We start from the raw sequence: 27,945 nt of genomic DNA, 5'->3' as shown, positions 1-27,945 counted from the left end.
GGTCATGCTGTTGATAACTGGATTGTCTAGTCCAGACTCGATTATTTATAGACCGACGCCGTATAGATGAAATATTGCTGTGTGTGGCGTTAAACAACAAACAAACAAACAACAACTTGCATAATGAGTAATGAATATTCGAGCATAATGGAGCCGTGGGATATCCTAGTGGTTGAAGGGTTCGCTCTTCACGCCGAAAACCCGGGTTCGATTCCCACATGAAAAAAATATGTGAAGCCCATTTCTGGTGTAACCCGCCGTGATATTGCTGGAAGATTGCTAAATGCGGTGGTAAACCTTACTCAATCACTCACTCACGTACTCGCTCACTTAACACGAAAACAATGATACATAGAAATGCCGGTCGAGTAGGGTAATAGATGGATAAGAAAGAGGATGGAATAGGTTTGGCATGACAATCAACTGAATCGCAAAGGTGCAAACTGCCAAGGAACATCTACTATCGCATATTAAAGTTGGAAATGGTATGATGAATAACTCATTCCTGGCGAGGCATAGTCAGAATCTGTCTCCCAGTATCCTACGATTTTTAGAAACTCCCATCAGATGGTGTCTAATACAAAACAATTTCCCCGAGATGTGTCAGGAGTGTTTTCCAATTGTATTCACGGAAGTTGGATATCAAGCGGAACGGTTTATTGGAAATCCTCAATAATAATGCTGAATCAATCAATACAAAATCAGTACAGTCTGATTGAGTCTTGTTCACGCCTCTTGCAATGGATGACCTTGTTCGGATGGCGTAGCCCGTGGCCTTTGACGTTGGCGTCCACGTCTCTCGACAATGACCCAGATGTGCTCAGAGGGGTGCTCATCTTTTGTTATTGCATTCTGGGGATGTTTTTACTGTTGCAGGTATCGCAGTCATTTGCGATACGTGCACGGTAATCGCCTTGACAGAGAAGACGTGGAACACTGTATGTCATCACGGTCGTACTGCCCAGTGACCCTTCTATGCACAATGACCAGTGTCGTCCTAGCTGTTCAGTCCCGCCAAAAGGATCATGCTGACCGGATACATTTACGATTATTTTGAAAACATATGGTTAATAGTTAAAATGCAGAAATGGTTCGTGCCGTGTCTCATACCAATGCAGGGTGATATATGGAGGTATCTGAAGATTTTGGCAATCGTGATTTAACGGTGCAATACACTGATCATTCGAACGAAATCCAAACGTCCAGCAACACATGCCCATGTAACAGATCACCTGGTCTTCCCCCATACATGCTTTTAACATTTTATATGTGACGTAAAATCAGAGAAATATGTGCGTTTTATACGTCGGTAATCGAATGAAAGGCTTCATTTTCCGTGATCCCGGCATCGTCGACGACTTTCTGTTCAACGGCCGTGTATGGAAAGAAATGATCCAGCATAGACGCTGCAAAACAGTCTCCCGTTATATTCACCATACCCTGCATCCGAGCCCTGTAAATAGCAGAAAACAGTGTCAGTGCTTTATGTTTCCTGTATTAATGAAAGAACTCACTTGAGTTTAGAACTGCCTCCACGGTGCAGCATCTTCATCAACAACGTAGAGTTTGGTTTAGCAGAAGCTTGCAAACTGGGCACGTGTGGTACGATGATATCGCTATAATGTAACGAATGCACAATATGAAACAAGAAGTCGTTTGGAACTGCAAAGGCTCGCCTCCTGAACCTTCAAGCCAAAGATACATTTGCACTGTTTGGGGAACCATGGTGTGGCCGTGTTCTAATATAGATATATGGTACATTATTGAACCCAAATCGGGATGAAAAAGTCCAAATGCAATACTGTTACTCGTTCTGTATTCAGTAAGTTAGATCATCATTGCAATCACGTCACTTTTCTTTCCGCATCATTTTATGAATGTCTGTACTGAAACGTAGATCAATCTAGCTGTTGGCATGCTGCGATGGTTCAGTCATGGAACTGTTTTTAGATAACTCCCTGGAATAGGGAAAGGTTTATAAAAGACGATTGTTGGCAACCAGATCTGCAAGATTCAAGGGAAATACATCAAGAAATTGTCATTAACCTGGCCAGATTTGTCGCTGAAACCACATTATCAGTTTTAGCCTGGATATAACTGTGCTTGCCTTTTCGACAGTGCAACGCAGACCCAATTCGGAATAAATCGCACTTTAAAAGAATATGTCCTACGTACCAAACACTGCTCTTTTGATTTATGCTGTCAAGCTGAAGCAAGTTCTTGAATGGGTGTATGATGTGTACAAAATACAGAAATCTCATTTCTGCGGACATGGGAAAACTAGCTGGCGTGTTCATTTATTTTGACGTGTTGTAATTCATTTCATGGAATAAATTCCCAAAGAAGATTGATATAGCCCGTCAGAGACTTCTGTGAGATTAGACATAATTTTCCTCCTTATTTGGCAGATATAACTAAATGGTATAATTAGTGTATTGGACTTGATAAAGCAGTTGTATTTATATTTTTCAAACGAAAAGATAAAAAATCATTAAGTTTGCTTTTAATAACAACTTCACTTACCTCACATGGTAAGTTCAGAATAATAATTTCGACATTATTCCATTTTATATCCAGCTTATGTTTGAGCGAACGGTTGTCACAATATAGGAACACACGTATTGTGCCCCCATAAACATTACATGAGTGAAATATCTGTGCACATTTCAAATGACAGTGACCTATGAAAATGTTCAACAACATCGTTTTATATGAAGTTGACAAAATTACTTTGAAGTCAATTGATTCCATGGATTCGCGCAAAATCACTCTGAAATATAATTAGGAATATCAATGTAGTATTCATGCTTACAGGAACCAGTCGACTGCCAGCAGGATGGAGATGTCGTCGACGGGAAGACCTACAGATGACAGGATCACCATCAGTACCATTATAGCCGAGTTGGGCACTCCAGCCACGCCCACGCTGCCCAACACTGTACATAAACTGAAACACATACATGTTTGTTATCGAACTGTATTCAGTGACGAAAATATTTGCTTAGATATCACGATATGTGAAAGTATTTTTCACACATTATCAATGAGTTCAATAACACACATGTTTCAGTATCAAGGTACATTTATGTATCGAACTATGGAGAAGAGAATGCAACATTATACTAGATTATGCATGAACAGATATGAGTTTCATAGTCTCTAAGTTATGTACATGTAGTCTCCTACTTGTGGTGTTTTATACTATGATTAGTGCGTGAAATGAAATAAAAGTGTGGAACGTCTTGCACGACGATATCAACCACTCTGGTAATAAGAACTCAACCACGAGAGTAATAAGATCTCAACCACTAGGGTAGTAAGATCTCACCCACTCGGATATCACGATCTCAACCACTAGAGTAATAAGATCTCAACCACTAGGATAACAAGCTCTCAACCACGAGGGTAACACTATCTCAACCATTGGGGTAAGAAGATCTCAGCTCCTAGGGTAATAGGATCTCAACCACTGTTGTAATAAGATCTCAACGACTAGGATAACACGATCTCAGCAACTAGGATAACACGATCTCAACCATTCTGGTAATACGATCTCAACGACTAGGATAATATGATCGCAACCACGAGGGTAACGTTATCTCAACCACTCTGGTAATAAGATCTCAACCACTAGGGTAATAAGATCTCAACCACTAGGGTAATAAGATCTCAACCACTAGGGTAATAAGATCTCAACGACTAGGATATCACGATCTCAACCACAAGGGTAATAAGATCTCAACCACTAGGGTAATAAGATCTCAAACACTAGGGTAATAAGATCTCAACGACTAGGGTAATAGTGTCTCAACCACTTGGATAACACGATCTCAACCACTTTGGAAATAAGATCTCAACCACTCCGGTAATAAGATCTCAACCACTCTGATAATAAGATCTCAACCACTCTGGTAATAAGATCTCAAACACTAAGGTAATAACATCTCAACCACTAGGTTAACACGATCTCAACCACTAGGATAACAAGATCCCAATCCCTGTGGTAATAAGATCTCAACCACTAGGGTACTAAGATCTCAACGACTAGGATAACAAGATCTCAACCGCTCTGGTAATAAGATCTCAACCACTAGGATAACACTATCTCAACCACTCTGGTAATAAGATCTCAAACACTCTGGTAATAAGATCGCAACCATTAGAATGAGACGATCTCACCCACTCTGGTAATAAGATCTCAACCACTCTGGTAATAAGATCTCAAACACTAAGGTAATAACATCTCAACCACTAGGTTAACACGATTTCAACCACTAGGGTAATAAGATCTCAACCACGAGGGTAACACTATCTCAACCACTCTGGTAATAAGATCTCAACCACTCTGGTAATAAGATATCAACCACTCTGGTAATAAGATCGCAACCATTGGAATGAGAGGATCTCACCCACTCTGGTAATAAGATCTCAACCACTAGGATAACACTATCTCAACCACTCTGGTAATAAGATCTCAACCACTGGGGTAATAAGATCCCAACCACTAGGATAATAGGATCCCAACCACTAGAATGACACGATCTCAACCACTAAGGTAATAAGATCTTAACTACTAGGGTAATAAGATCGCAACCACTCTGGTAATAAGATCTCAACCATGCACTAGGGTAATAACATCTCAACCACTAGGTTAACACGATCTCAACCACTAGGCTAATAACATCTCAGCCACTAGGATAACACCATCTCAACCACTAGGGTAATAAGATCTCAACCACTCTGGTAATAAGATCTCAACCACTACGGTAATAAGATCGCAACCACAAGGATAACACGATCTCAACCAATCTGGTAATAAGATCTCAACCACGAGGGTAATAAGATCTCAACTACTAGGGCAAGATGATCTTAACCATAAGCGTAATAAGATCTTGGTCACTAGGATAACACGATCTCAACCACTAGGGTAATAAGATCTAAACCACTAGAGTAATAAGATCTCATCCACTAAGGTAATAAGATCTCAACCACTAGGGTAATAAGATCTCAACGACTAAGATATCACGATCTCAACCACTAGGATATCACGATCTCAACCACAAGGGTAATAACATCTCAACCAGTAGGGTAATAATATCTCAACGACTAGGGTAAAAGTATCTCAACCACTTGGATAACACCATCTCAACCACTCTGGTAAAAAGATATCAACCACTCTGGTAATAAGATCTCAAACACTAAGGTAATAACATCTCAACCACTAGGTTAACACGATCTCAACCACTAGGGTAATAAGATCTCAACCACAAGGGTAACACTATCCCAACCACTCTGGTAATAAGATCTCAACTACTAGGGTAATAAGATCTAAACTACTAGGGTAATAGGATCTCAACCACTCTGGTAATAGGATCTCAACCACTCTGGTAATAAGATCTCAAACACTATGGAAATAACATCTCAACCACTAGGTTAACACGATCTCAACCAGTAGGGTAATAAGATCTCAACGACTAAGATAACAAGATCGCAACCATTAGAATGGCACGATCTCAACCACTAGGGTAATAAGATCTCAACCACTAGAGTAATAAGATCTCAACCACTCTGGTAATAAGATCTCAACCACTAGGGTAATAAGATCTCAACGACTAAGATATCACGATCTCAACCACTAGGATATCACGATCTCAACCACAAGGGTATTAACATCTCAAACACTAGGGTAATAATATCTCAACGACTAGGGCAAAGGTATCTCAACCACTTGGATAACAGCATCTCAACCACTCTGGTAAAAAGATCTCAACCGCTCTGGTAATAAGATCTCAAACACTATGGTAATAACATCTCAACCACTAGGTTAACAGGATCTCAACCATTAGGGTAATAACATCTCAACCACGAGGGTAACACTATCTCAACCACTCTGGTAATAAGATCTCAACTACTAGGGTAATAGGATCTCAACCACTCTGGTAATAGGATCTCAACCACTCTGGTAATAAGATCTCAAACACTATGGTAATAACATCTCAAACACTAGGTTAACACGATCTCAACCAGTAGGGTAATAAGACATCAACGACTAAGATAACAAGATCGCAACCATTAGAATGACACGATCTCAACCACTAGGGTAATAAGATCTCAACCACGAGGGTAATAAGATCTCAACCACTCTGGTAATAAGATCGCAACCATTAGAATGACACGATCTCAACCACTCTGGTAATAAGATCTCAACCACTAGGATAACACCATCTCAACCACTCTGGTAATAAGATCTCAACCACTCTGGTAATAAGATCTCAAACACTAAGGTAATAACATCTCAACCACTAGGTTAACACGATCTCAACCACTAGGGTAATAAGATCTCAACCACGAGGGTAACACTATCTCAACCACTCTGGTAATAAGATCTCAACTACTAGGGTAATAGAATCTCAACCACTTTGGTAATAGGATCTCAACCACTCTGGTAATAACATCTCAACCACTAGAGTAATAAGATCTCAACCACTAGTATAACACGATCTCAACCATTCTGGTAATAAGATTTAGACCACTGTGGTAATAAGATCTCAACCACTAGGGTAATAAGATCTCAACCACGAGGGTAACACTATCTCAACCACTCTGGTAATAAGATCTCAACTACTAGGGTAATAGGATCTCAACCACTCTGGTAATAGGATCTCAACCACTAGGGTAATAAGATCTCAATCACTAAGGTAATAACATCTCAACCACTAGGTTAACACGATCTCAACCACTAGGATAACAAGATCTCAACCACTCTGGTAATACGATCCCAACACCTGTGGTAATAAGATCTCAACCACTAGGGTAATAAGATCTCAACGACTAGGGTAATAAGATCTCAACGACTAGGATAACAAAATCTCAACCGCTCTGTTAATAAGATCTCAACCACTAGGATAACACTATCCCAACCACTCTGGTAATAAGATCTCAACCACTCTGGTAATAAGATCTCAACGACTCAACCACTCTGGATAATAAGATCGCAACCATTGGAATGAGAGGATCACACCCACTCCGGTAATAAGATCTCAACCACTAGGATAACACTATCTCAACCACTCTGGTAATAAGATATCAACCACTCTGGTAATAAGATCGCAACCATTGGAATGAGAGGATCTCACCCACTCTGGTAATAAGATCTCAACCACTAGGATAACACTATCTCAACCACTCTGGTAATAAGATCTCAACCACTAGGGTAATAAGATCCCAAACCACTAGGATAATAGGATCCCAACCACTAGAATGACACGATCTCAACCACTCTGGTAATAAGATCTTAACTACTAGGGTAATAAGATCGCAACCACTCTGGTAATAAGATCTCAACCATGCACTAGGGTAATAAAATCTCAACCACTAGGTTAACACGATCTCAACCACTAGGCTAATAACATCTCAGCCACTAGGATAACACCATCTCAACCACTAGGGTAATAAGATCGCAACCACTCTGGTAATAAGATCTCAACCACTACGGTAATAAGATCGCAACCACTAGGATAACACGATCTCAACCACTCTGGTAATAAGATCTCAACCACGAGGGTAATAAGATCTCAACCACTAGGGCAAGATGATCTTAACCATAAGCGTAATAAGATCTCGGTCACTAGGATAACACGATCTCAACCACTAGGGTAATAAGATCTAAACCACTAGAGTAATAAGATCTCAACAACTAAGGTAATAAGATCTCAATCACTAGGGTAATAAGATCTCAACGACTAAGATATCACGATCTCAACCACTAGGATATCACGATCTCAACCACAAGGGTAATAACATCTCAACCAGTAGGGTAATAATATCTCAACGACTAGCGTAAAAGTAAAAGTATCTCAACCACTTGGATAACACCTTCTCAACCACTCTGGTAAAAAGATCTCAACCACTCTGGTAATAAGATCTCAAACACTATGGTAATAACATCTCAACCACTAGGTTAACACGATCTCAACCAGTAGGGTAATAAGATCTCAACGACTAAGATAACAAGATCGCAACCATTAGAATGACACGATCTCAACCACTAGGGTAATAAGATCTCAACCGCTAGGGTAATAAGATCTCAACCACTGGGATAACACTATCTCAACCACTCCGGTAATAAGATCTCACCTACTAGGGTAATAGGATCTCAACCACTCTGGTAATAGGATCTCAACCACTCTGGTAATAACATCTCAACCACTCTGGTAATAACATCTCAACCACTAGGTTAACACGATCTCAACCAGTAGGGTAATAAGATCTCAACGACTAAGATAACAAGATCGCAACCAATAGAATGACACGATCTCAACCACTAGGGTAATAAGATCTCAACCGCTAGGGTAATAAGATCTCAACCACTCTGGTAATAAGATCGCAACCATTAGAATGACACGATCTCAACCACTAGGGTAATAAGATCTCAACCGCTAGGGTAATAAGATCTCAACCACTGGGATAACACTATCTCAACCACTCCGGTAATAAGATCTCAGCCACTCTGGTAAAAAGATCTCAACCACTCTTGTAATAAGATCTCAAACACTAAGGTAATAACATCTCAACCACTAGGTTAACACGATCTCAACCAGTAGGGTAATAAGATCTCAACCACGAGGGTAACACTATCTCAACCACTCTCGACATAAGATCTCAACCACTAGAGTAATAAGATCTCAACGACTAAGATAACAAGATCTCAACCACTCTGAAAAGAACATCTCAACCACTCTGGTAATAAGATCTCAACCGCTCTGGTAATAAGATCTCAACCACTAGGATAACACTATCTCAACCACTCTGGTAATAACATCTCAACTACTAGGGTAATAGGATCTCAACCATTCTGGTAATAGGATCTCAACCACTCTGGTAATAAGATCTCAAACACTAAGGTAATAACATCTCAACCACTAGGTTAACACGATCTCAACCAGTAGGGTAATGAGATCTCAACGACTAAGATAACAAGATCTCAACCACTCTCGACATAAGATCTCAACCACTAGGGTAATAAGATCTCAACGACTAAGATAACAAGATCTCAACCACTCTGAAAAGAACATCTCAACCACTCTGGTAATAAGATCTCAACCGCTCTGGTAATAAGATCTCAACCACTAGGATAACACTATCTCAACCACTCTGGTAATAAGATCCAAACCACTAGGGTAATAAGATCGCAACCATTAGAATGAGACGATCTCACCCACTCTGGTAATAAGATCTCAACCACTAGGATAACACTATCTCAACCACTCTGGTAATAAGATCTCAACCACTATGGTAATAAGATCTCAACCACTCGGATAACACTATATCAATCACTCTGATAATAAGATCTCAACTACTAGGGTAATAGGATCTCAACCACGAGGGTAATAAGATCTCAACCACTAGGGCAACATGATCTTAACCATTAGCGTAATCAGATCTCGGTCACTAGGATAACACGATCTCAACCACTAGGGTAATAAGTTCTCAACCACTAGAGTAATAAGATCTCAACCACTAGGATATCACGATCTCAACTACCGGTACTCTGGTAATAAGATCTCAACCACTAGGGTAATAGGATCTCAACCACTAGAGTAATAAGATCTCATCCACTAGTTCAACCACGAGGATAATCATAAGCATTAATTTTGGAATTATTGATTCAAAATTATTATCGAGATTTGCTTACTAATATTTTCGGTTAAAAAATCCAACTTTGGTCAATAATAGAACAAATGTCTCGGTACACCTTGTGATACTTCGTTTATATCAGATGCCATTCTGGTGAGATGAACTATCTGTCTTCGGACTGCGAAGCCAACTTGATTGTAATAACTGATTCCCTTTACCTTAGTACTATGACTTCGATGATGTGTAGCGGTATCTGACGTATCTGGGCAATGTAAACGGCCGATATGACCTGGAAGATGGCGGTACCGTCCATGTTGATGGTTGCCCCTATCGGCAGCACAAAACGAGTGATGGCAGTGTTAATCTTCAAGTTTTCTTCACAACATCGAATAGTTAGGGGTAGAGTTGCAGAGCTGAACACAAATGAAGTCTTCTTTTGATATTCGTTCATATCATCAAGAAGGATTATGTTGGAAATATTGGCTCATAAACACAGAGTCTGGCTCATAAACAGACAAGACAGAGCATTACAACATAAAGGGTTAAAACGATACTACATAATACGCAACATTTGAAAAGAACATCCTGTCAGTCAAGACTTGCACAATGCGCGAAACCCATTCCATGTGTCTCACGCCGTTATGTTAAACATAATATATTGGAATATTGCTAAAAGTATAATACATAGTCCCTGTGTGTCAGGAAGTAATGGACATGATCCCATTATATTTTTACGACATAGATTACCAGACTGTAGGTAATGGACAAATGACAGATTACCACTAATTCTAAAGGTTCATTGTTAGTATGGATGATTCGAATGCATTGAATGTTGAAATGTTGAAATTAAAACCTAACGACAATGCCAACAGATGTAAACAATGATAGAATTACTGTTCGATATTTCACATATATATCACATCTCATGTCACCTTGATGCAGTTGCAAAAACCATTAAAACGGCCTGTGGTATTCCTTTGATGATTCTGTAAGGATTCTTCCTCGTCAAGGCCAGATGCAGCAGAGGAAGGACAATCAGGATGTGGATGCCAAGACCAGTCAAAGTTGTTATTATGTAGATAGCAAGCTGTTTGGCGGTGTCAGCGAGGTTCTCCACTTTCAGGATATTCCCCATAATCAAGAACATTATCCCGACTGGAGAATACCTTTAAAAGAATAACATTTAGAGATAAGTATTTTTATCAAAATGCTTACTTAAAACATATTTATGCTTGGAAGCATGAGTGTCAGTCATGTACAATTAATAACGACGTATCGAATCCAACGAGATCCAAAGTCATCAGCTGCATTGTTGATTACTGAATGTATCAGTTTTATCAAAGAGGGATCAGTCATTGAGCCTGTCAGGCAAGTCAGTGATCCTAAAACCTGATCTTAATTATGCATACATTTACAGACATTATTTAAGGAACTAATTAAGCTTCCTAAACTTTTAAAAGAGTTTACAACAGACGAAGGCGGACAACGCTCAATGGCGTTAACTCTCAATGATGGCACTGTAAGTTCAGTTTGACTAATTATATACTGTTTAGTTACACTCACCACAAAATTAACAGTACCATCTTAATGGTAATGTCATTAACAACCGTGAAGAAACGCAGCACCACTTTCCCCTTGTTGCCAAGGCGACCAAGGATTACACCAAAGAACACGAAGTAACAGATTATTCCTGAAGATGAAAGATATTTGTATAAAAACTGTCATCACAACAGAACATAACAGGACCATAATCACTGTAGATTTACTGCTGACTTTCAGTTGCAGTTTCCTTGCATTAAAAGCACCTGTTTTATCGGTCAACAAATAGACAATCAGTTATGACGACCAGTCACAGAGCAGGATCTCAGTAGAGCTATCTTGCTAGATTGAATAATATCATGAGTTACTTTTGTTAGGGCAGCTTATGGGGTTCCACAAAATGGATGATTTTGTTTGGGAATTTGGATGAAGTTTCAGCATTATGCACATATTGACGAAGTCATTTTACTACACCAGAAGGGTGTCACAACAGTGAGTTCCATGTACTCCAGAAACCTTAGCAGAAGTGTGTGATCTCATGGGAGTTTGTGTTTGAAAATAATTAACACCCAACTCCATCGACACAACCCGTCATAGTAAGACCCAGAAGTTTTCATCCACCCTTTGTCCACTGAACGTGTTTCTACTAACACCACCATACCTATAGTATTCATGCCTGGTCTGTAGACAGATTTCGGAGACCATACGTCTTCTCTGCTTTGATCGGATGATGTATCATTGGTACTTGAAGTGTTTGCAGCTGAAGAGTTCTCTTGTAGTGATACCCCTGTGGCCTTCTGTACATACACAGTACCACTTGTCTGAAAGCTCGCCTGAACGACATTTTCAGGGAAAACGTTCCTGTAAACGATTACAAAGAGGTCAGTATAAAGTCTTATAACATACAATGTTATAATGTCAAATGTCATTTCAAGTCATCTAGATGGAGGGTTTCGTTGTGTCCGCAATAACCAGCTTCCAGATGGGTATAGACATTTGGGTGTATTTTCATAACATATGAAAGATGATGGTGTCTACAACTCCAAAGTATATACATGTTCATATTGAAGAGGAACAAGTGAATTACAATAAGCATTGCTTTTAGCATTGTTTTCGGCATATAACCAAAGGAAGAAAGTATGAAATTACAACAACAAAAACCATTAAAAAGCCAATCTGTCAAAAACATTATTAAAGCCAATCTGTCAAACACATTTCAAGTCTTTAGACAGAAGCTACCCATCAAACATATTTAAAACATGCAGACAAAAGCTACTGTCAAACATTTAAAACCCTGTAGATAAAAGTAGTCTGTCAAACAGTTCAAAAATCCTGAACGCAAAATCAATTGGTCAAACAGATTTAAAATTCTGTCGACAAAAGCAAACATGTTAAGTGTAGAGAGAAAATGTCCATAATTATTTAAAGCACGAGCGAACAAGCAACAAAAGCTGGTCTATTGCCTGCACGATACGTTATCTTAGCTTCTTTGGCAGAGCCTCCCATAAGTCTTAATCAATCAGTCAATCAGTCACTTGTGTGATTATTACATCCTCAGACCCACGAACTGTACAATACAGAAAAGACATTTTAACATAACTACAGCGGCAAATATTTACCGCTTTTAATGTACATAGCTGAATCGTTTAGAATGGTCACCTCAGAGGAATGCAACATTGTTTTCAAACCTTTCGAAAGCAAAGTAAGGACACGATTTCGATTGTTATAGTCGGTTCATCATTACCTTGACTTCAATAAGATAACCAATCGTCTATTTTTCCTGAATTGTGAAGCTAAAATCATATTGACTGAGGTATCAGCATCATCAGCATGTTCAGTGGAGCTAACCTGACTAAATCCAGGAACACGTCCCGGGCTGTAGCCGAAGGAGCATCACCTGATGACCTGGCAGCCATTACGTTGTTGTTGGCAACCTCGCCTGGTCTGATGGTGAGAACGAGGATGAGGCCAATGATTGTTGCCAATACTGTTGTACCGATGTAGTAGATAATGGTATACAAGCCAATCTTACCGGCTGACCCGCTGTTGACGTTAGCAAGACCTACAAGAACAAAGTGCATGTTTCTTGATATACCAGAAGGTAAGGTGTCTTTCGTGTATTTTTATCTTGTATTTTTATTTTTATCAAGAAATATAAGAATAATATGGCCTGTACATGATTATCTGGTGTGTCCACCATGTAGATGATACATGCACGACACCTTAGTGGCATACAGTTGAGTAACCTGTGTATGGTTGCCCTTGGTATGACTCGTCATTCCGACTGATGGGCTACCCCATGCTTGTCAACGCTGGTGGTGCAAGGTCTCTGGCGTACACTCTCCGCCCGAGAACATCCCACGGATGCTCTTTTGGGAACATGTCAGTGGACAGTCCAATGTCCGTATGCCTTCTCATCGGACATCAGTGACGACGTGGCCGATTTCTGCCAAAAAATACCCTCCAATGGAACAATCACAGGACATACAATTCCGACCCTGGCAATTCAAAGGTCCATTCACAATAACAAAATCGGTTGGAATGCCAAGTATCATGACACGTGCACCTATCATGGTCAAGAACTGACGTGCCATTCATGCATGGGGTGAGATGTCATTTTGGGGTATGGCAATTCAAAGGTCCATTCACAATAACAAAATCGGTTGGAATGCCAAGTATCATGACACGTGCACCTATCATGGTCAAGAACTGACGTGCCATTCATGCATGGGGAGAGATGTCATTTTGGGGTATGGTAAATGTACACCTCAACGATAGGTACATGAAAAACGTATGTGGGCTTTTTTTTCGTTTTTTTAAAGATATTTTTATGTTTGTTTGTTTTTACTTATTTTTTTTTATTTTTTTATATATTTTAATTATTTTTTCCGAATGGGTTTTTTATTTTTTTACCTTTTTATTTATTTATTTTGTTTAGTTTATAGTTTTTTGTTGTTTTATTGGGGGGTTGTTTATTGCCTTTATGTAACACAATAATTGTGCAACCATCTGCATGCTTTGTTTGACTTTTTTCAGTGGAAAATATGTTCACAAATTTGAATCCAGTGCTATGGAGAAATAATATAAAGCCTATGAATAATCTCACGCTTGACAAGACACTGTGCACTTATTGTGACTGAAGGCAAACAAACACTGACATCATAAAACAGCCTAGCAGTCAGTGCAGACACACTGACTCATTCAGTCAGCAGAAACCATCTCCTACCGAGACGCCCGCTCCTCCTTCGAGGAGGTTGAGAAGCTGGCACGGACCCCCAGAGACCCATACAAACTCTTAGGTTACATGTAATTTGCTGGTTCAAGACTGGTAGTTATAATGTCACTAACAAGGTATAAGTTCTGCTCAAGAGAGTATGGTGTATCCTATTTGGATTGTGAATGATATAGGGTAAGGGACATAACTCTGTCTCTGTTACTAAAACCGTGTGGGTAACCATGTCATACGACAAAGACACAGTCATTGTGATGTAAGTGAGGAAATGGTACCTCGCATCATTGCTTCCATACAACTGTCTCTTACCGCACGGAACACGATATTAACAAGATATATAGCTGTCACTTTGACCCAGATCTTTTGTGTAATATCTCATTCATAGGTTGTATAAGAAGTAGTGCAACAGATTTCTGAATAAAGACGATAAAAATATGCATATGCATAAGACATATCTTCATTAACGTAGTCGATATTGAAATTCAGACAGTATCATGAATGTGTGTTTATGAAACACAGTCACATAGTGTTCATACTAGGTGTTGGCATAAACGTTGGCGTATCTTTCCCGGCTGATCCCAAACACATGAAGGGCAAGTCAATTGTTCACACGAAAATCAACCAAAATAACATTACAAAACAATATATTATATAGTCACTGATGCACCAAATTTTAAAATGTTTTCCACGTGTCTATCACATCAGAAATGTTAAATGAATGAGGTTATTTCATCGGTGTCGTTTATTTCTAATCTGGGTAAATCAGTGTAATTGCTATGTATCTCTCACTGAACAATATTAGATCTTCGAAAGACATGAAACCGATTTTCTTCATCCATTTTGCTCAATCCGAGCACGACCCGTGAAGATCCGGGGTAGAATAGGTCTTCAGCAAACCATGCTTGCCACAAAAGGCGACTATGCTTGTCGTAAGGCTCGCTGACACATGGCTGGTTGACACATGTCATCGGTTCCCAATTACGCAGATCGATGCTCCTGCTGTTGATCACTGGATTGTCTGGTCCAGACTCGATTATTTACAGTCCGACATCAATATTGCTGTGTGCGGCGTAAAACTAAACTCCCTCACTCACTCACTCAATCCGAGCACAATTAAAATCATATGTACAAAGAAAGAGACCATCAAGAACTGGTGAATATGATAAATTTCGTGACACAAGACTTTCACAACTCTTTTAACAATGTCAATAATTGTAGTGATTCCCATTTGCACTGATGCAGTTGAGACAACGGGAGTGTGGAAACGTCCTTGAGGATGTTCCAGCGATTGGTCCAATTTGAAAGCGTTACCGGCCTGTCACAGGCGCAGCAACTGATCACAGACATGTTTTTGGAGGGATAGATCTGGAGTAACAGTCGGCCAAGGCACTAGAGCCATGCTATTTAGCCTCTAGCATTATGTCACAACACTTACAAAAAGAGGACGACATAACCCTACTGGAACGTGAGATTTCATCCCAGCGTTTGCAGAGGTTAAAATATGATCGCGAACAATGTCGCTCGTTACTTGCCATTATCAATAATGAGTTCTGATTTCCAATGATGGATGTGATGCCACTCTGTATCATATATTACACTTCCTACCAGTGAAGATCCGGGCTAGAATTGGTCTTCAGCAACTCATGTTTGTCGTTAGAGGCGATTACGGTCGTGTGGTCAGGCTCGCTGACTTGGTTGACACATGTCACGGTATCCTAATTACGTAGATCGATGCTCATGCTGTTGACCACTGGATTGCCTGGTCCAGACCCGATTATTTACAGACAGCAGCCATATAGCTGGAATATTGCTGAGTGCGGCGTAACGACAAACAAACAGAACATGACACCTCCGCCCTTAAACGCAATCGTCACAAAAACCTTCTGGGCGTCTGTAGACCCTGTGCACGACCACAACTGTCCAGGAAAAGCCTGGTCTTACCTGTGAACAGAATATTGTCCGAGTCAGACTTCGGAACTTCAAATGTTGTCCACACGTGACTAGGTGACGTAATGCAGAAGCAAACACCGATCAACGGGGCCGAATGTTATGCTTCCTTTACCGGTTGTGACTAGCTTTTAATAGTTTCAGGACATTTCCGATTTTGAATCCATAGATGCACCAACCAAATATGGTTGTCTTGTTGATGAGACATCATACGTGCACGACCGGTCCGTGGCGAGTCACGACCGTGGCAAGAGTGTGGCCCATCTCTTGATAGATATAGTGTTTTCGATGAATGTCTGGCAACTCCGTTTCGCGCCATCCCCATTTGCAGCACAACAACGACTTTCAGCCGACGAGCTGCGTAAACTTAAGCGTAATTTAAGATTAAAATTAAGTATTTTTAAAAGCACATAACAGCTCACCAAACACTGTTTGCGGTTCACACATGTTAGTTTCAGAGATAGTTTGTCAACTTCCATGTATTCTGTCCGGATACCGAATGGGCTGGGACAGGATTGTGACTGTAAAGGGGAAGTTAGTTTTAAAGCGTACTGTAGCTTGTACCTGGTGAACGGATGTACCTGGTTCGCCCATACAAACCGAATTACAATTAACTATATGTATGTGCAGTCTTGTCTGAAAACACATGTTTACACATGTAAATCATGTTATGATTATATGAGTGTGTGTGTGTTAATAATAATGTTTATTCCTGGTATGATTTTGTGTGTGTCTCACTCTCTCTCTCTCTCTCTCTCTCTCTCTCTCTCTCTCTCTCTCTCTCTCTCTCTCTCTCTCTCTCTCTCTCTCTCTCTCTCTCTCTCTCTCTCTCTCTCTCTCTCTCTCTCTCTCTCTCTCTCTCTCTCTCTCTCTCTCTGCGTCTCTCTTACTGTGTGTTATTTTGTACCTACCACATGACAAGTGTAATTATTTTGAAGGTAACGAGGTTGATGACGGTCAAGAATTGTTCAACTACGCCTCCACGATGACCAAGTTGGTTTAGAATAACACCAAACACAATGCAGTAGGTAATGACGCCTGCCGAGAGAAATAGTTGGAATAACTGAGCATCATGTCCCATTGATCAAACACAAGGCCAATTCTTCAAACTTTTCGGATAGGCAATTGATATGGATGGAGTAATTTTGTGTGTAAAAATTTGGGGGGTTTCGCTAGCACTTAGCGATATGCATTTGAAATGAACTGATCATACGAGAAGGGCGCATAACAACAATTCACTATAACTGATTCAGTTTAACCGATGAATTATATTACAAAAGTAACGATTGGTGACTAGTATGTGCAGCAATAATGATTCTCTCTATTCGCGTTATTTTTAATGCCTTCTGTTTTCTTTTATTTTGGTTATTTTGTTTGTTTCTGTTTTCTTTGTTGTTTTTTGTTTGATTGTTGTTGTTTTTAGTTTCTATTTTCGGTCTCTAATTTAGTTTATTTCCTTGTCTTGTCTGTTTGTTTGTTTGTGTGATTTTTTGGAATGATAGTAGCTGTTATTGTTTGTATTTGTATCATTTTTCATTATGGCATGTCGTAGCATTGGTGGCAATTCGACATTTTTTCAAAGATGAAGAAAAAACAGTTTAAACAAAGGAGGTTTTGTCATGGTCTGTTAATCTTGTGCTTTGATCATGTGTGACCACCATAGGGACTAATTTCATAAAAATCGAAATTAGGGTTATTAAAGTATTTTGAGACCTCGTATTTGACTAAACTGCTTTGATGCGCTTCCTAAACTCGACATTATCGGTTATAAAGTCAAAATCTCCGCAGAGTATTTCCAAATTTCCTGGAATGCTAAGTGATGTATATTCCTGGTATGATTTGTGTGTGTGCGTGCGTGCGTGCGTGCGTGAGTGTGTGTGTGTGGGTGGGGAAGAGACATGGTGTTTATTCCTTGTATGCTTGTGTGAATATGTTAAGTAGGGTTTATTCCTGGCAGTGGTATGATTGTGTGCATGTTAAATAGTGTTTAATCCTGGAATGCTAAGTGATGTTTATTCCTCGTATGATTGTGTGAGTATGTTAAGTGATGTTTATGGCTGTTATCACTGCGTGAGTATTTTAAGTGATGTTTATTCCTGGTATGATTGTGTGACTACGTTAAGTGGTGTTTATTCCTCTCTGTGTGTGTGTGTGTTACGTGGTGTTTATTCCTTGCATGCTTGTGTGAGTATGTTAAGTGGAGTTCATTCCTTGTATGATTGTGTGAGTATGTTAAGTGGTGTTTAATCCTGATATGATTGTGTGAGTATGTTAAGTGGTGTCCATTCCTTGTATGATTGTGTGATTATTTAAGTGATGTTTATTCCTGTTATGATTGTGTGAGTATTTTAAGTGGTGTTTAATCTTGTTATGATTGTGCGAGTATTTTAAGTGTTGTTTAATCTAGGTATGGTTGTGTGAGTATGTTAAGTGGTGTTCATCCCTGGTATGATTGTGTGGGTATGGTAAGTGGTGTTTATTCCTGGTGTGATTGTGTGTGTGTGTGTGTGTGTGTGTTACGTGGTGTTTATTCCTTGCATGCTTGTGTGAGTATTTTAACTGGAGTTCATTCCTTGTATGATTGTGTGAGTATGTTAAGTGGTGTTTAATCATTGTATGATTGTGTGAGTGTGTTAACTGGAGTTCATTCTTTGTATGATTGTGTGAGTATGTTAAGTGGTGTTTAATCCTTGTATGATTGTGTGAGTATGTTAAGTGGTGTTCATTCCTTGTGTGATTGTGTGATTATTTTAACTGGTGTTCATTCCTTGTATGATTGTGTGAGTATGTTAAGTGATGTTTATTCCTGGTATGACTGTGTCAGTATGTTAAGTGGTGTTTATTCCTGGAATGATTGTGTGGGTATGGTAAGTCGTGTGTATTGTTTTAGTCAGTTTTCACTTGACAAAATTATTACTCTTTCAGGCAGTATCAATACTGTTGGAGATGAATTTGTTTAACCGATTTGTATGTCAAGCAGTTATAAAGGTAAGAAGGCTTTTTCTATCAATTGTAACATGGAGATGTGCCAAATGTATACAAAATTTATGAATTTGATTTTGCAATGCAATTATGGCTACATTTAGAAAATGTATTGTATGTATGAAAACATTCTATTACTTTCTTTGTTTTATGTATTTTCGTGTAATATGTATTTGTCACAGCAGAGCGCATATATGTACATTTGTAATAACTGCACATCAATTATCTTATCGATAATATTGTATCTTTTGAAGTTTAACTTAACATCTTGACAACAAATGGTGTCGGTGTGTCGTCCCGATTGTAGTGTCCAGGAATCCTTACTTGCAAACTTTTGACTGGTGTCTGCCGCGTAATGGTGAAGTCATCACTCAACATAAACAATATAACACAAAGCCTGTCATCATGTCGGGTTGACATTGACTGAACCGAACTTTCGTCGCCAAACACAAAAGAGCAACGTGAATCATGGAGCTGCACCTATACAATTTCTAACTGACTCATTCGTAACTCCTACTCCACTGGCCTGATGAAAGTTTGCAGAAATGTAATGCGCCGATGAGCTCGAGTCTGCACAACCTGGCTTAAGATCAGTAGATCCTTTTCGTGTAGCTGATCGGGGACCCCTCGAGCAGGGTCGATCGTCAACCGAGTTACCAATTACAAACGATTTCCAACAGTAATTACAGCTGTATGGTACGCACTGTCAATACGGATGGTAGAAATAATGATCCTTCCCTGAAAGTTTCGAGATTTTGATTGACACTGTTCGAAGGTGTGTTCCACTGTAGACGTCACTAGATGTTTGTCTGTCTCGTTTTGATACTATTTTGATACAGTTATACAGCACGATCTCCTGCTATTCTCGACAGTATTTAACCCCACTGCACTTCAACCTGCATGATATCTGTATGATGTCGTGTTTATGCAATACAACTCATGATAGATCCCATATCACAAACAGGACGTTTATGGCAGGCCACTAAATGTGGCCATAAGTATATTTTACTAGTTTATCAGTTCTCAAAATATCAAATATTTGTTGATTTTGATTCATTGATTAACTCAGTGGTTAAAGCGTGGTTCGTCACGCCGAAGATCCGGGTTCGATTTTCCACATGGGTACAATGTGTGAAGACTTTTCTGGTGTCCCCCGCCGTCATATTGCTGGAATATTGCTAAAAGCGGCATAAAACCAAACAAACTCACTCACTCACTCACTCACTCCTACTTGTTCATCTCGGAAATGAAGCAATGTCAGTTAGTATATACAATGAAGAATTTTCAAACCTTATCATGATATTACAGGATGGTATAAATCAAGTTGGTTCGACAGACATAACTCCCCTATATATGTTATAAGACAATGTTTAGATTTATGTAATTTACCAGTTATGATGCTGGAAACTACCAGAGGCAGAATCAGCATCTTCAGCATCCGTAGAAACATCTCCCCTGGGAATGAGATGAGGATAATGAGGTCAGGGGTAGGTTTCAGCTGACGACATAGCAGTCCGACTGTGAATCCAACAACCACAGCGAGGACTGTGGCAAGGAGCAGCGCATGTCTTCGGAGACAGGTTCGGACCTGCAAAACATTGACAACATTGAGATGTAAGAATAGACATACATACAGACACATGAGTACTACACATACAATGATTACTGCTAAATCATTCCGTCACGACTGACCACCCGTCGTCAATAAATCTGATTTACTTTATTGTTTATTTATCGAAAAATTAATTCTTGATGATACAAAAGCGTAATAACCAATGCATCCTAACTCACTCAGTAACTGGTATATGCAGCTGCATGTTTCTGTTCCTATACTCATATGTATATGAACATATTCATTTCCAGACAGGTATGAACAAGGTTTGAACCCATGTGTTCATGAATAATAATTATGGTCTTACGAAACACTCGAACTACTATAATTTTTAATATTTTGTTGTAAATTAACGTAACATGCAGTCAGGATCGAGAAACATGCTGGTAAATGTTGGTGGGTAAAGAAACTTCATATTACGGTTCTCTTCCTTTTTAGATAAATAATGTTGGTCTTGGGGTAGAAACTGCACACACATGGTTGTTCTTGAGCGTCAAACGTGTGGTAAGATCCAACACATATGAAGGCCAGGTGTTCGCTATGTTAGATATATATGGTTGATCGTGTGCCAGATAACCCGATGGTATGTTCAGGTCACATAGTATGCGGTGGTTTGACTCGTTTTTTTGGAGGTGGTTGTTTGTTTGTTTGTTTGTTTGTTTGTTTGTTTGTTTGTTTGTTTGTTTGCATGTTTGTTAGTTTCTTTCTTTGATTAGCGCCACATTCGGCGATATTCCTGGGTGATGGCGGCATATATATAATAGCGACAATTCAGAGATTGACATCAGGAGTGAGTATGATTTTACGCCGCTTTTAGCAATATCACGACGGGGGACACCAGAAATGGGATTCACACATTGTACCCATGTGCGGAATCGAATCCGGGCCTTCGACACGACGAGCCAACGTTTTAACCACTAGGCTACCCCACCGCCACGATTGGCATCGTGAGCTTCAATCTACATAACCACGAATAGATGCATCAACCCAATCATCAAGCTTGACCACCCTCGATCCCGATAGTCGCTTATTACGACCTGTTTATTGTATAACATCGCAGTCAGTAATATTCCAGACAATCCAAAGATGTTACATCATGAACATCGATCTACGTGGAAGGTATTCGGTTATGACCTGGGGATGATGTAATCTGATTTTCATCTGGCAGATCAAATCCTCTGCTGATGACGAATAGTGAATTCAGTTTTATGCCGCGTTTGGCAATAGTTTAGCAATACCACGAGGGACACCATAAATCTGCTTCACATTCTGTACCCTTGTTGGGAATCGAGCCCGGATTTCAGCAAGACGGGCGAAGTCCTTACCCACTAGACTACATCAACGCCCCACCTGTACAAGAACACATCGTATGTACACGATGTGGAAATGTGTGGCAGAACCAACACCCAATAAACCCCAGCCTGCGCCCAGAGACAAACTGCCAGTCTGCTGAGACTGATTTATTTTGTGACCTTGTGCTTTACACCAGGTCACATGCAGGACGTGTGACAGTTCCATACATGACGTAGATTTACAGCTTGTTCAGCTTGACCTGATCAAGTGAATGCTAATGCTTTGCGTGACCGTGTCACAACTGGTTGGGTCTATTATTGTGAAGGGGTGCACCTCTGTCAGTTGATTGTGAACATGTCCGAACAGCCGAGACAAGGTCGCCGTTAAACATTCTCTGCTCCCCTATTTAATGAGGTTAACTCGACCTGCCTTTTGTGCCATTTGACTTCCTGGGTCATGCATATGTAGAGTAGCTCAGGTCAAGCTGAACAAGCTGTAGCTCACATGTGTCACAGAGTAAATTGTTAACAGTTTGGAGGTGACACCTGATGCCTCAGTTAAGCATGAATACCCCACTCAGACACATCATACTGACTCCGAGCCTACCAGACCTTGTTGTACCCATTAATGCCGAGCGCCAGACAGGGAGCAACAAGTATCATATTTTAACGTCTTTTGGTATGACGCGGCCGGGGATCGAATCCGCGACCTTCCGCTTTCCCGGCGGACGCCCTAACCACTACAGCACGGAGGCGGTTTAACAGTGTCGAGACACATGTTGGTTTTGTATCCGACGTGTGGTGATTCCTGCTGTAATATCTTGATGGACAGGCCACTATCTATGAAGTCTTGATAGAAAGACCATGCTCCCTCCTTTCATGCAGGGTTGGGATGTATTTTTATCACTCTGAAACTCAATGGAATAACAATCCAGAATCTGCATGTTCGACAACTCATCTCTCTTACCAACCAGAATTTGAAGAGGCCCTCATGTATTGAACAGTATTAGCAAGTATCCTGTTACATTTCATCAATACTGGTATACTAATGCTAAACTAGTGCTCAAAAGAAACTATACACCGGAAAATATTAAAGGTCACATGAAACGTAAAACACAACTTTGCAGATTGTGATACTTTTCGGTATGGACTTACAGATACAAATCATCAAAAATGCAAATTCAACTAATACAGTTGAAAAATAACGCGATGAAAAAAACCCGCCAAATCGGAGTTCAAACGATTCACTAAATTCACCCCAGCGCTTGGGGGGAAAAGTGGTTTCAACAACTGTGCTGGGCTGCGTTCATAGCGCATGCGCAGTGAAATAGGTTCGCGCAGCTTGGAAGCGGGATGTCCGCATTATAAGGTCGTGAGCAGGAGAAGTCTAATCAAAACAAATGGTAAATAATCTACTCATTACATAAAGGAACCTTGTTAGGATCTAGATCTACTCAGCTATGTGTCAACCAGTGAGGCGTTCGACATTTCAAGACGGAAAACCTTCGCTGGCGGTAAATACTCGGTGAAGGCTTTGATGTGAGCTAATGTTTTATGTGTTATGACAGTAGATTACCGATTTAACTGTTTACATAATTTCATTTGTCTATTTCACCACACGCTCTTCTTACCGAGTCACTTTCTCAGGTCGATACTTAAATCAATGTCATTAGTTAGCGTTGACAGAATATCTAACTGTGATATAGATATGTCGCTGTCACAGACAAAACTCAATGTCTGTTTTATTGACACCTATGTGTCTGCCTTCCTGTCTGCTAATGACAATATTAAATACACAACTTCGATCATTGACCACATGCAATTTGAACTTAACACCTATCAGGCTATACACGATAAACAAAACACATTGATTTATGGCCCGAGTTCGGTCTCTGTCACATTATGTAATTACACAGACAGGCAGGTGTGATACGTGTACACATGACATGTTATGATGTCTGCTGATTGCAAAATGTTATACACAAAAATGAGCATGTATTTACAAAACCCAACATATCTATATGTACACACACAATGAGCCGTGAGAGCTTCTGCAAATGATTCAGCCAATGAAAGGCTTCGATACTCTTGAGTGCACACCCACCCGCTCTGACTGGGTTCGGTATCCCGGGTGCTTCGTTTCGAGGGAAGTAAACCCAGGTACAAAATATTGCGCTTTTGATTTGCGATTGTACGCTTATATTATTGTTTATATGTTTTTTCATAATCAGCAATGTATATTATATGTCATAAATAAGTGATAATTGTGTTTTAATTATGTTTGATTTTTTGGTTGCATGTGATCTTTAAATATAAAAAATTCACAAAAATAAAAATGAAGTGATAAAACTATACTGAGGCATGTCGCACACGTACAGACCCATACTTTCCGGGAACAAACGGCGAAATGAGTTAATGAATCGCCAAAACGTCGCCAAAAATCCAAAACTACTTTTTGTGATGTACATAACACGAAATGCACTTGCATCCTGACGGTATAAAACAGCCCACGCGACACGTGAGCAACACAGTAGTAAAAAGAACACAACAAATATGCCACGTTTGAGGCAAATCGCCATATAGCTGGAATATTGCTGAGTGTGATGTCAAACTAAACTAACTCACTCACTCACTTTTCTTTTCAAGTTTGGTCAAACACACTGTATACTTTATTTTGAGCACTAGTTTAGTTCAGTGCACATTGCAGTCAATGACTAAGGTGATACTGTTACCTAGCCTACTGTAGAAGGTATATTTCGTGTTTAAATCCCACCCCAGGAAGCTCAGAGCCTAACGCATTCAGGATAAAATATTTAATACCCGGAATATTTGGTGACTTGATAAGGCAAAGTTTAAACTGAACCACTGTTAACAGTTACGACACGACAGTGTAGTACTAATTGTCACTTAAATAGGATGAAATTTCATATAATATTATATGGTCCTAATGATTTGCGTAAACTAGATCTCCCAGTGTGCATAGTCGAAAACTGAACAATTATATGTCTGTTTCCTGTTTTAACCTGTGTGAAAATATACGAGAGATAGACAAACACAACAGATGTCCTCGAAAACATGTCTGTCACATTACATCTACATGGAACTGGCATGCAGCGATCTGCCTCTACACACTCTGCTCATGTTTTGATATTTGAGTGATGAGAGAATACGATTTCACACGCCACTTTGACCAATACACCAAACATAATTTCACGTGTTAGCTGAACGAGTGAGTTGAAACACGGCACTACATGGCTTGGACGTGGGGTGGCCTAGTGGTTAACGCGTTCGCTCGTCACGCCGAAGACCCGAGCTCGATTCCCCACATGGGTACAAAGTGTGAAGCCCATTTCTGGTGACCCCGCCGTGATATTGCTGGAATATTGCTAAAAGCGGCGTAAAACCATATTCATTCACTCACTTTAACGTTTATCACATTCTTGGTTGTATGAATACATGACACGTTTTATGGATAACAACTTGTTTTAATTGTTTATACGACGTTTCGGAGCTAATTCGTGCTCCTTCACCAGGTGAATGCCGAGTCAGTGCACACGGTTAATATACACAAATAGAACACACTTCATCTTCGTCCAACTTCTAAATACCTTTCAAAAACTTTCTCGGTTCTACTTTCCAAGAAAAATGAACTGTAAAGAAAGTAATAAATGGACGCCCTGCCTTTAAGATAGTGTTACAATATGTAACCTGTCACAGCATCTTGATCTACCCAACGTGGAATTCATTGTTGAAAGTCAAACTCCATGACGAAAGTTCAAGCCATGTGAACTACATTATGGAAAAGCGAATTGCTCCAATGTGTGGAGGATATGATGCGTTACACTAAAAGGTGGCACTCCTTTTGTAAGGGGACAATGGTCCTCAGTGGTGTCCAAACTGGCGTTCAATGCCCTTTGATATACCTGGTGTTGGAGCATGCCGTAACATACTGAATATATTGCATAGTATCTGGAGAACACATGGCGAGCAAATGAGCTATAATATATATATGACTGGAACTGACCATGTGATTGTACGTGTGTCTGGATGATCAAGGCTTTTATAATGCCAAAGCATACGCATTTTCTAGAAAGTGTACCCGTGAAGATCCGGGTTAGAATTGGTCTTCAGTAACCCATGCTTGTCGGAAGAGGCGACTAACGGGATCGGGTGGTCTGGCCCGCTGACTTGGTTGACATATGTCATCGTATCCCAATTGCGTAGAACGATAGCTGGAATGTTGCTGGGTGCATCGTTAAACAACAATCAATCAATCTATTCTGGAAAGCGTTCATAAAATATGTAAAACGTTGAATATTGTGATTCAGTATGGTGGAGTGAAAAGGTCTGATTAGGTGATATGAGGTGAGGTGAAATGGGTTTTAACGTCGTACTTGAGAACATTTCTCTAATATCACGACGTGCATGCGTGTGTATGGGTATGTGCCGCTGTTGTACTAGCCCAGACTTAAGCTGGTTTTATAGTCTTAGCTCACTGAGATTCCATGCCATACTTAAGTACGATTACCCCACTCAGACACATTATACTGACTCCGAGCCGACCAGTCCTTGGTTTACCCTTTAATGCCGAGCGCCAGGCAGGGAAAAACAAGTGCCATATTTTAACGTGTATGGGGTTTTTGGTTTTTGATTTTGTTTTGTTTTGTTTTATGTTTGTTTTTTTAACGCCGGGGATCGAACCCGCGACCTTCCACTCTCCCGGCGGACTCTCTAACCACTATACGGTAGGCGAGTAGGTCGGATTAGGACTTAGTGGAGAATTACTGACTGACTGACTGACCGAGTTTGGTTTTACGCCGCTTTTAGCAATATTCCAGCAACATCACGGCGGGGGACACCAGAAATGGGCTTCACACATTGTACCCATGTGGGGAATCGAACCCGGGTCTTCGGCGTGACGAGCCAACGCTTTAACCATTAGGCTACCCAACCGCCCCTAGTGGAGAATTACATAGTGATTGAAGTAACGAGTTTGTAAAAGCGTTACCTACCACAAGTATAGCCAGATGATGGGGAGGTATGATAGAGTATAATGGTAACTTTGTTTTTGCTCGAAGGGTGTTTGAATGAGGAAAGTGTAACGCTGAAATCAGCAATATTCCAGTTCCAGTAATCAAGTCAGACCTCAACTATCAACACGTTGATACACAATCAGTAACTGAGCTCGATCGCCAGAGCCCTACTCAGGTTTTCACAACATATTCTGACAGTTTGTTGTTTGACGTTATATGTTGTTCCGTTATATCACGGCGGTCTGTAAACAATCGAGTCAGCACCAGACAAGGCAGTAGTCAATGTCATGAACATCAATCAACGCAATTAGGATACGATGACACGCATCTGCGAAGTCAGTGAGATCCCGTTAGTTCCATCGGAGAGAGTATTAATCAAGTATACACATTTTAATCACAAATACACATCTTTGGAAGGTGCATTTAAATACAAATATGGTACACAAAATTCGGATAATAACTTGCGTTTGTTACCAAAGATTATTCAAGTAATAATCACTTTTTCAGTAGAAAACATTCCAGAAACTGTTTTATAAGTCAATGAATTCATATGTCCCCTAATGCGTACAATGTTAAAGACAACATACCTTCATTGCGTTTTTCACTCACTATCCAAACAGGTTTCACTGGTTGCCAGCTCCGAACACAATGCACTCAACCAGCCCAATGGGA

At 40.0% G+C, this 27,945-nt stretch overlaps 1 protein-coding gene and 1 long non-coding RNA gene across 2 annotated transcripts; both read right to left on the bottom strand.

Moving 5' to 3' along the window:
- Nucleotides 1-603: 603 nt before the first annotated feature.
- On the bottom strand, nt 604-27,945 carry LOC124261330 (excitatory amino acid transporter-like). The gene is made up of 9 exons (XM_046695644.1): nt 27,861-27,945; nt 20,726-20,924; nt 13,024-13,237; nt 11,837-12,036; nt 11,200-11,326; nt 10,569-10,802; nt 9,855-10,049; nt 2,813-2,947; nt 604-1,453 (listed from the first exon to the last, which is right to left on the bottom strand). The coding sequence occupies exons 1-9, from the start codon at nt 27,864-27,866 to the stop codon at nt 1,300-1,302; spliced, it is 1,464 nt and encodes a 487-aa protein (XP_046551600.1). The 5' UTR covers nt 27,867-27,945; the 3' UTR covers nt 604-1,299.
- On the bottom strand, nt 14,132-14,519 carry LOC124261342. The gene is made up of 2 exons (XR_006894298.1): nt 14,449-14,519; nt 14,132-14,415 (listed from the first exon to the last, which is right to left on the bottom strand). It is a non-coding gene; the product is annotated as an uncharacterized LOC124261342 (long non-coding RNA).

This window comes from Haliotis rubra, unplaced genomic scaffold (genome assembly GCF_003918875.1).
Source record: "Haliotis rubra isolate DU_JTF1 unplaced genomic scaffold, ASM391887v1 Scf1193, whole genome shotgun sequence".
NCBI lineage: Eukaryota > Metazoa > Mollusca > Gastropoda > Lepetellida > Haliotidae > Haliotis > Haliotis rubra.
Note: the sequence above shows the minus strand (reverse complement) of the source record. Positions and strands in the feature narration are given on the sequence as shown.

Coding starts and splice junctions, on each gene's coding strand:
- LOC124261330 (XM_046695644.1), bottom strand. Junction 2,948..9,854: donor ATCGAAGTCATAGTACTAAG/GTAAAGGGAATC, acceptor TATGTGTTTCAG/TTTATGTACAGTGTTGGGCA. Junction 1,454..2,812: donor CTGGCAGTCGACTGGTTCCT/GTAAGCATGAAT, acceptor TGCTATTTACAG/GGCTCGGATGCAGGGTATGG.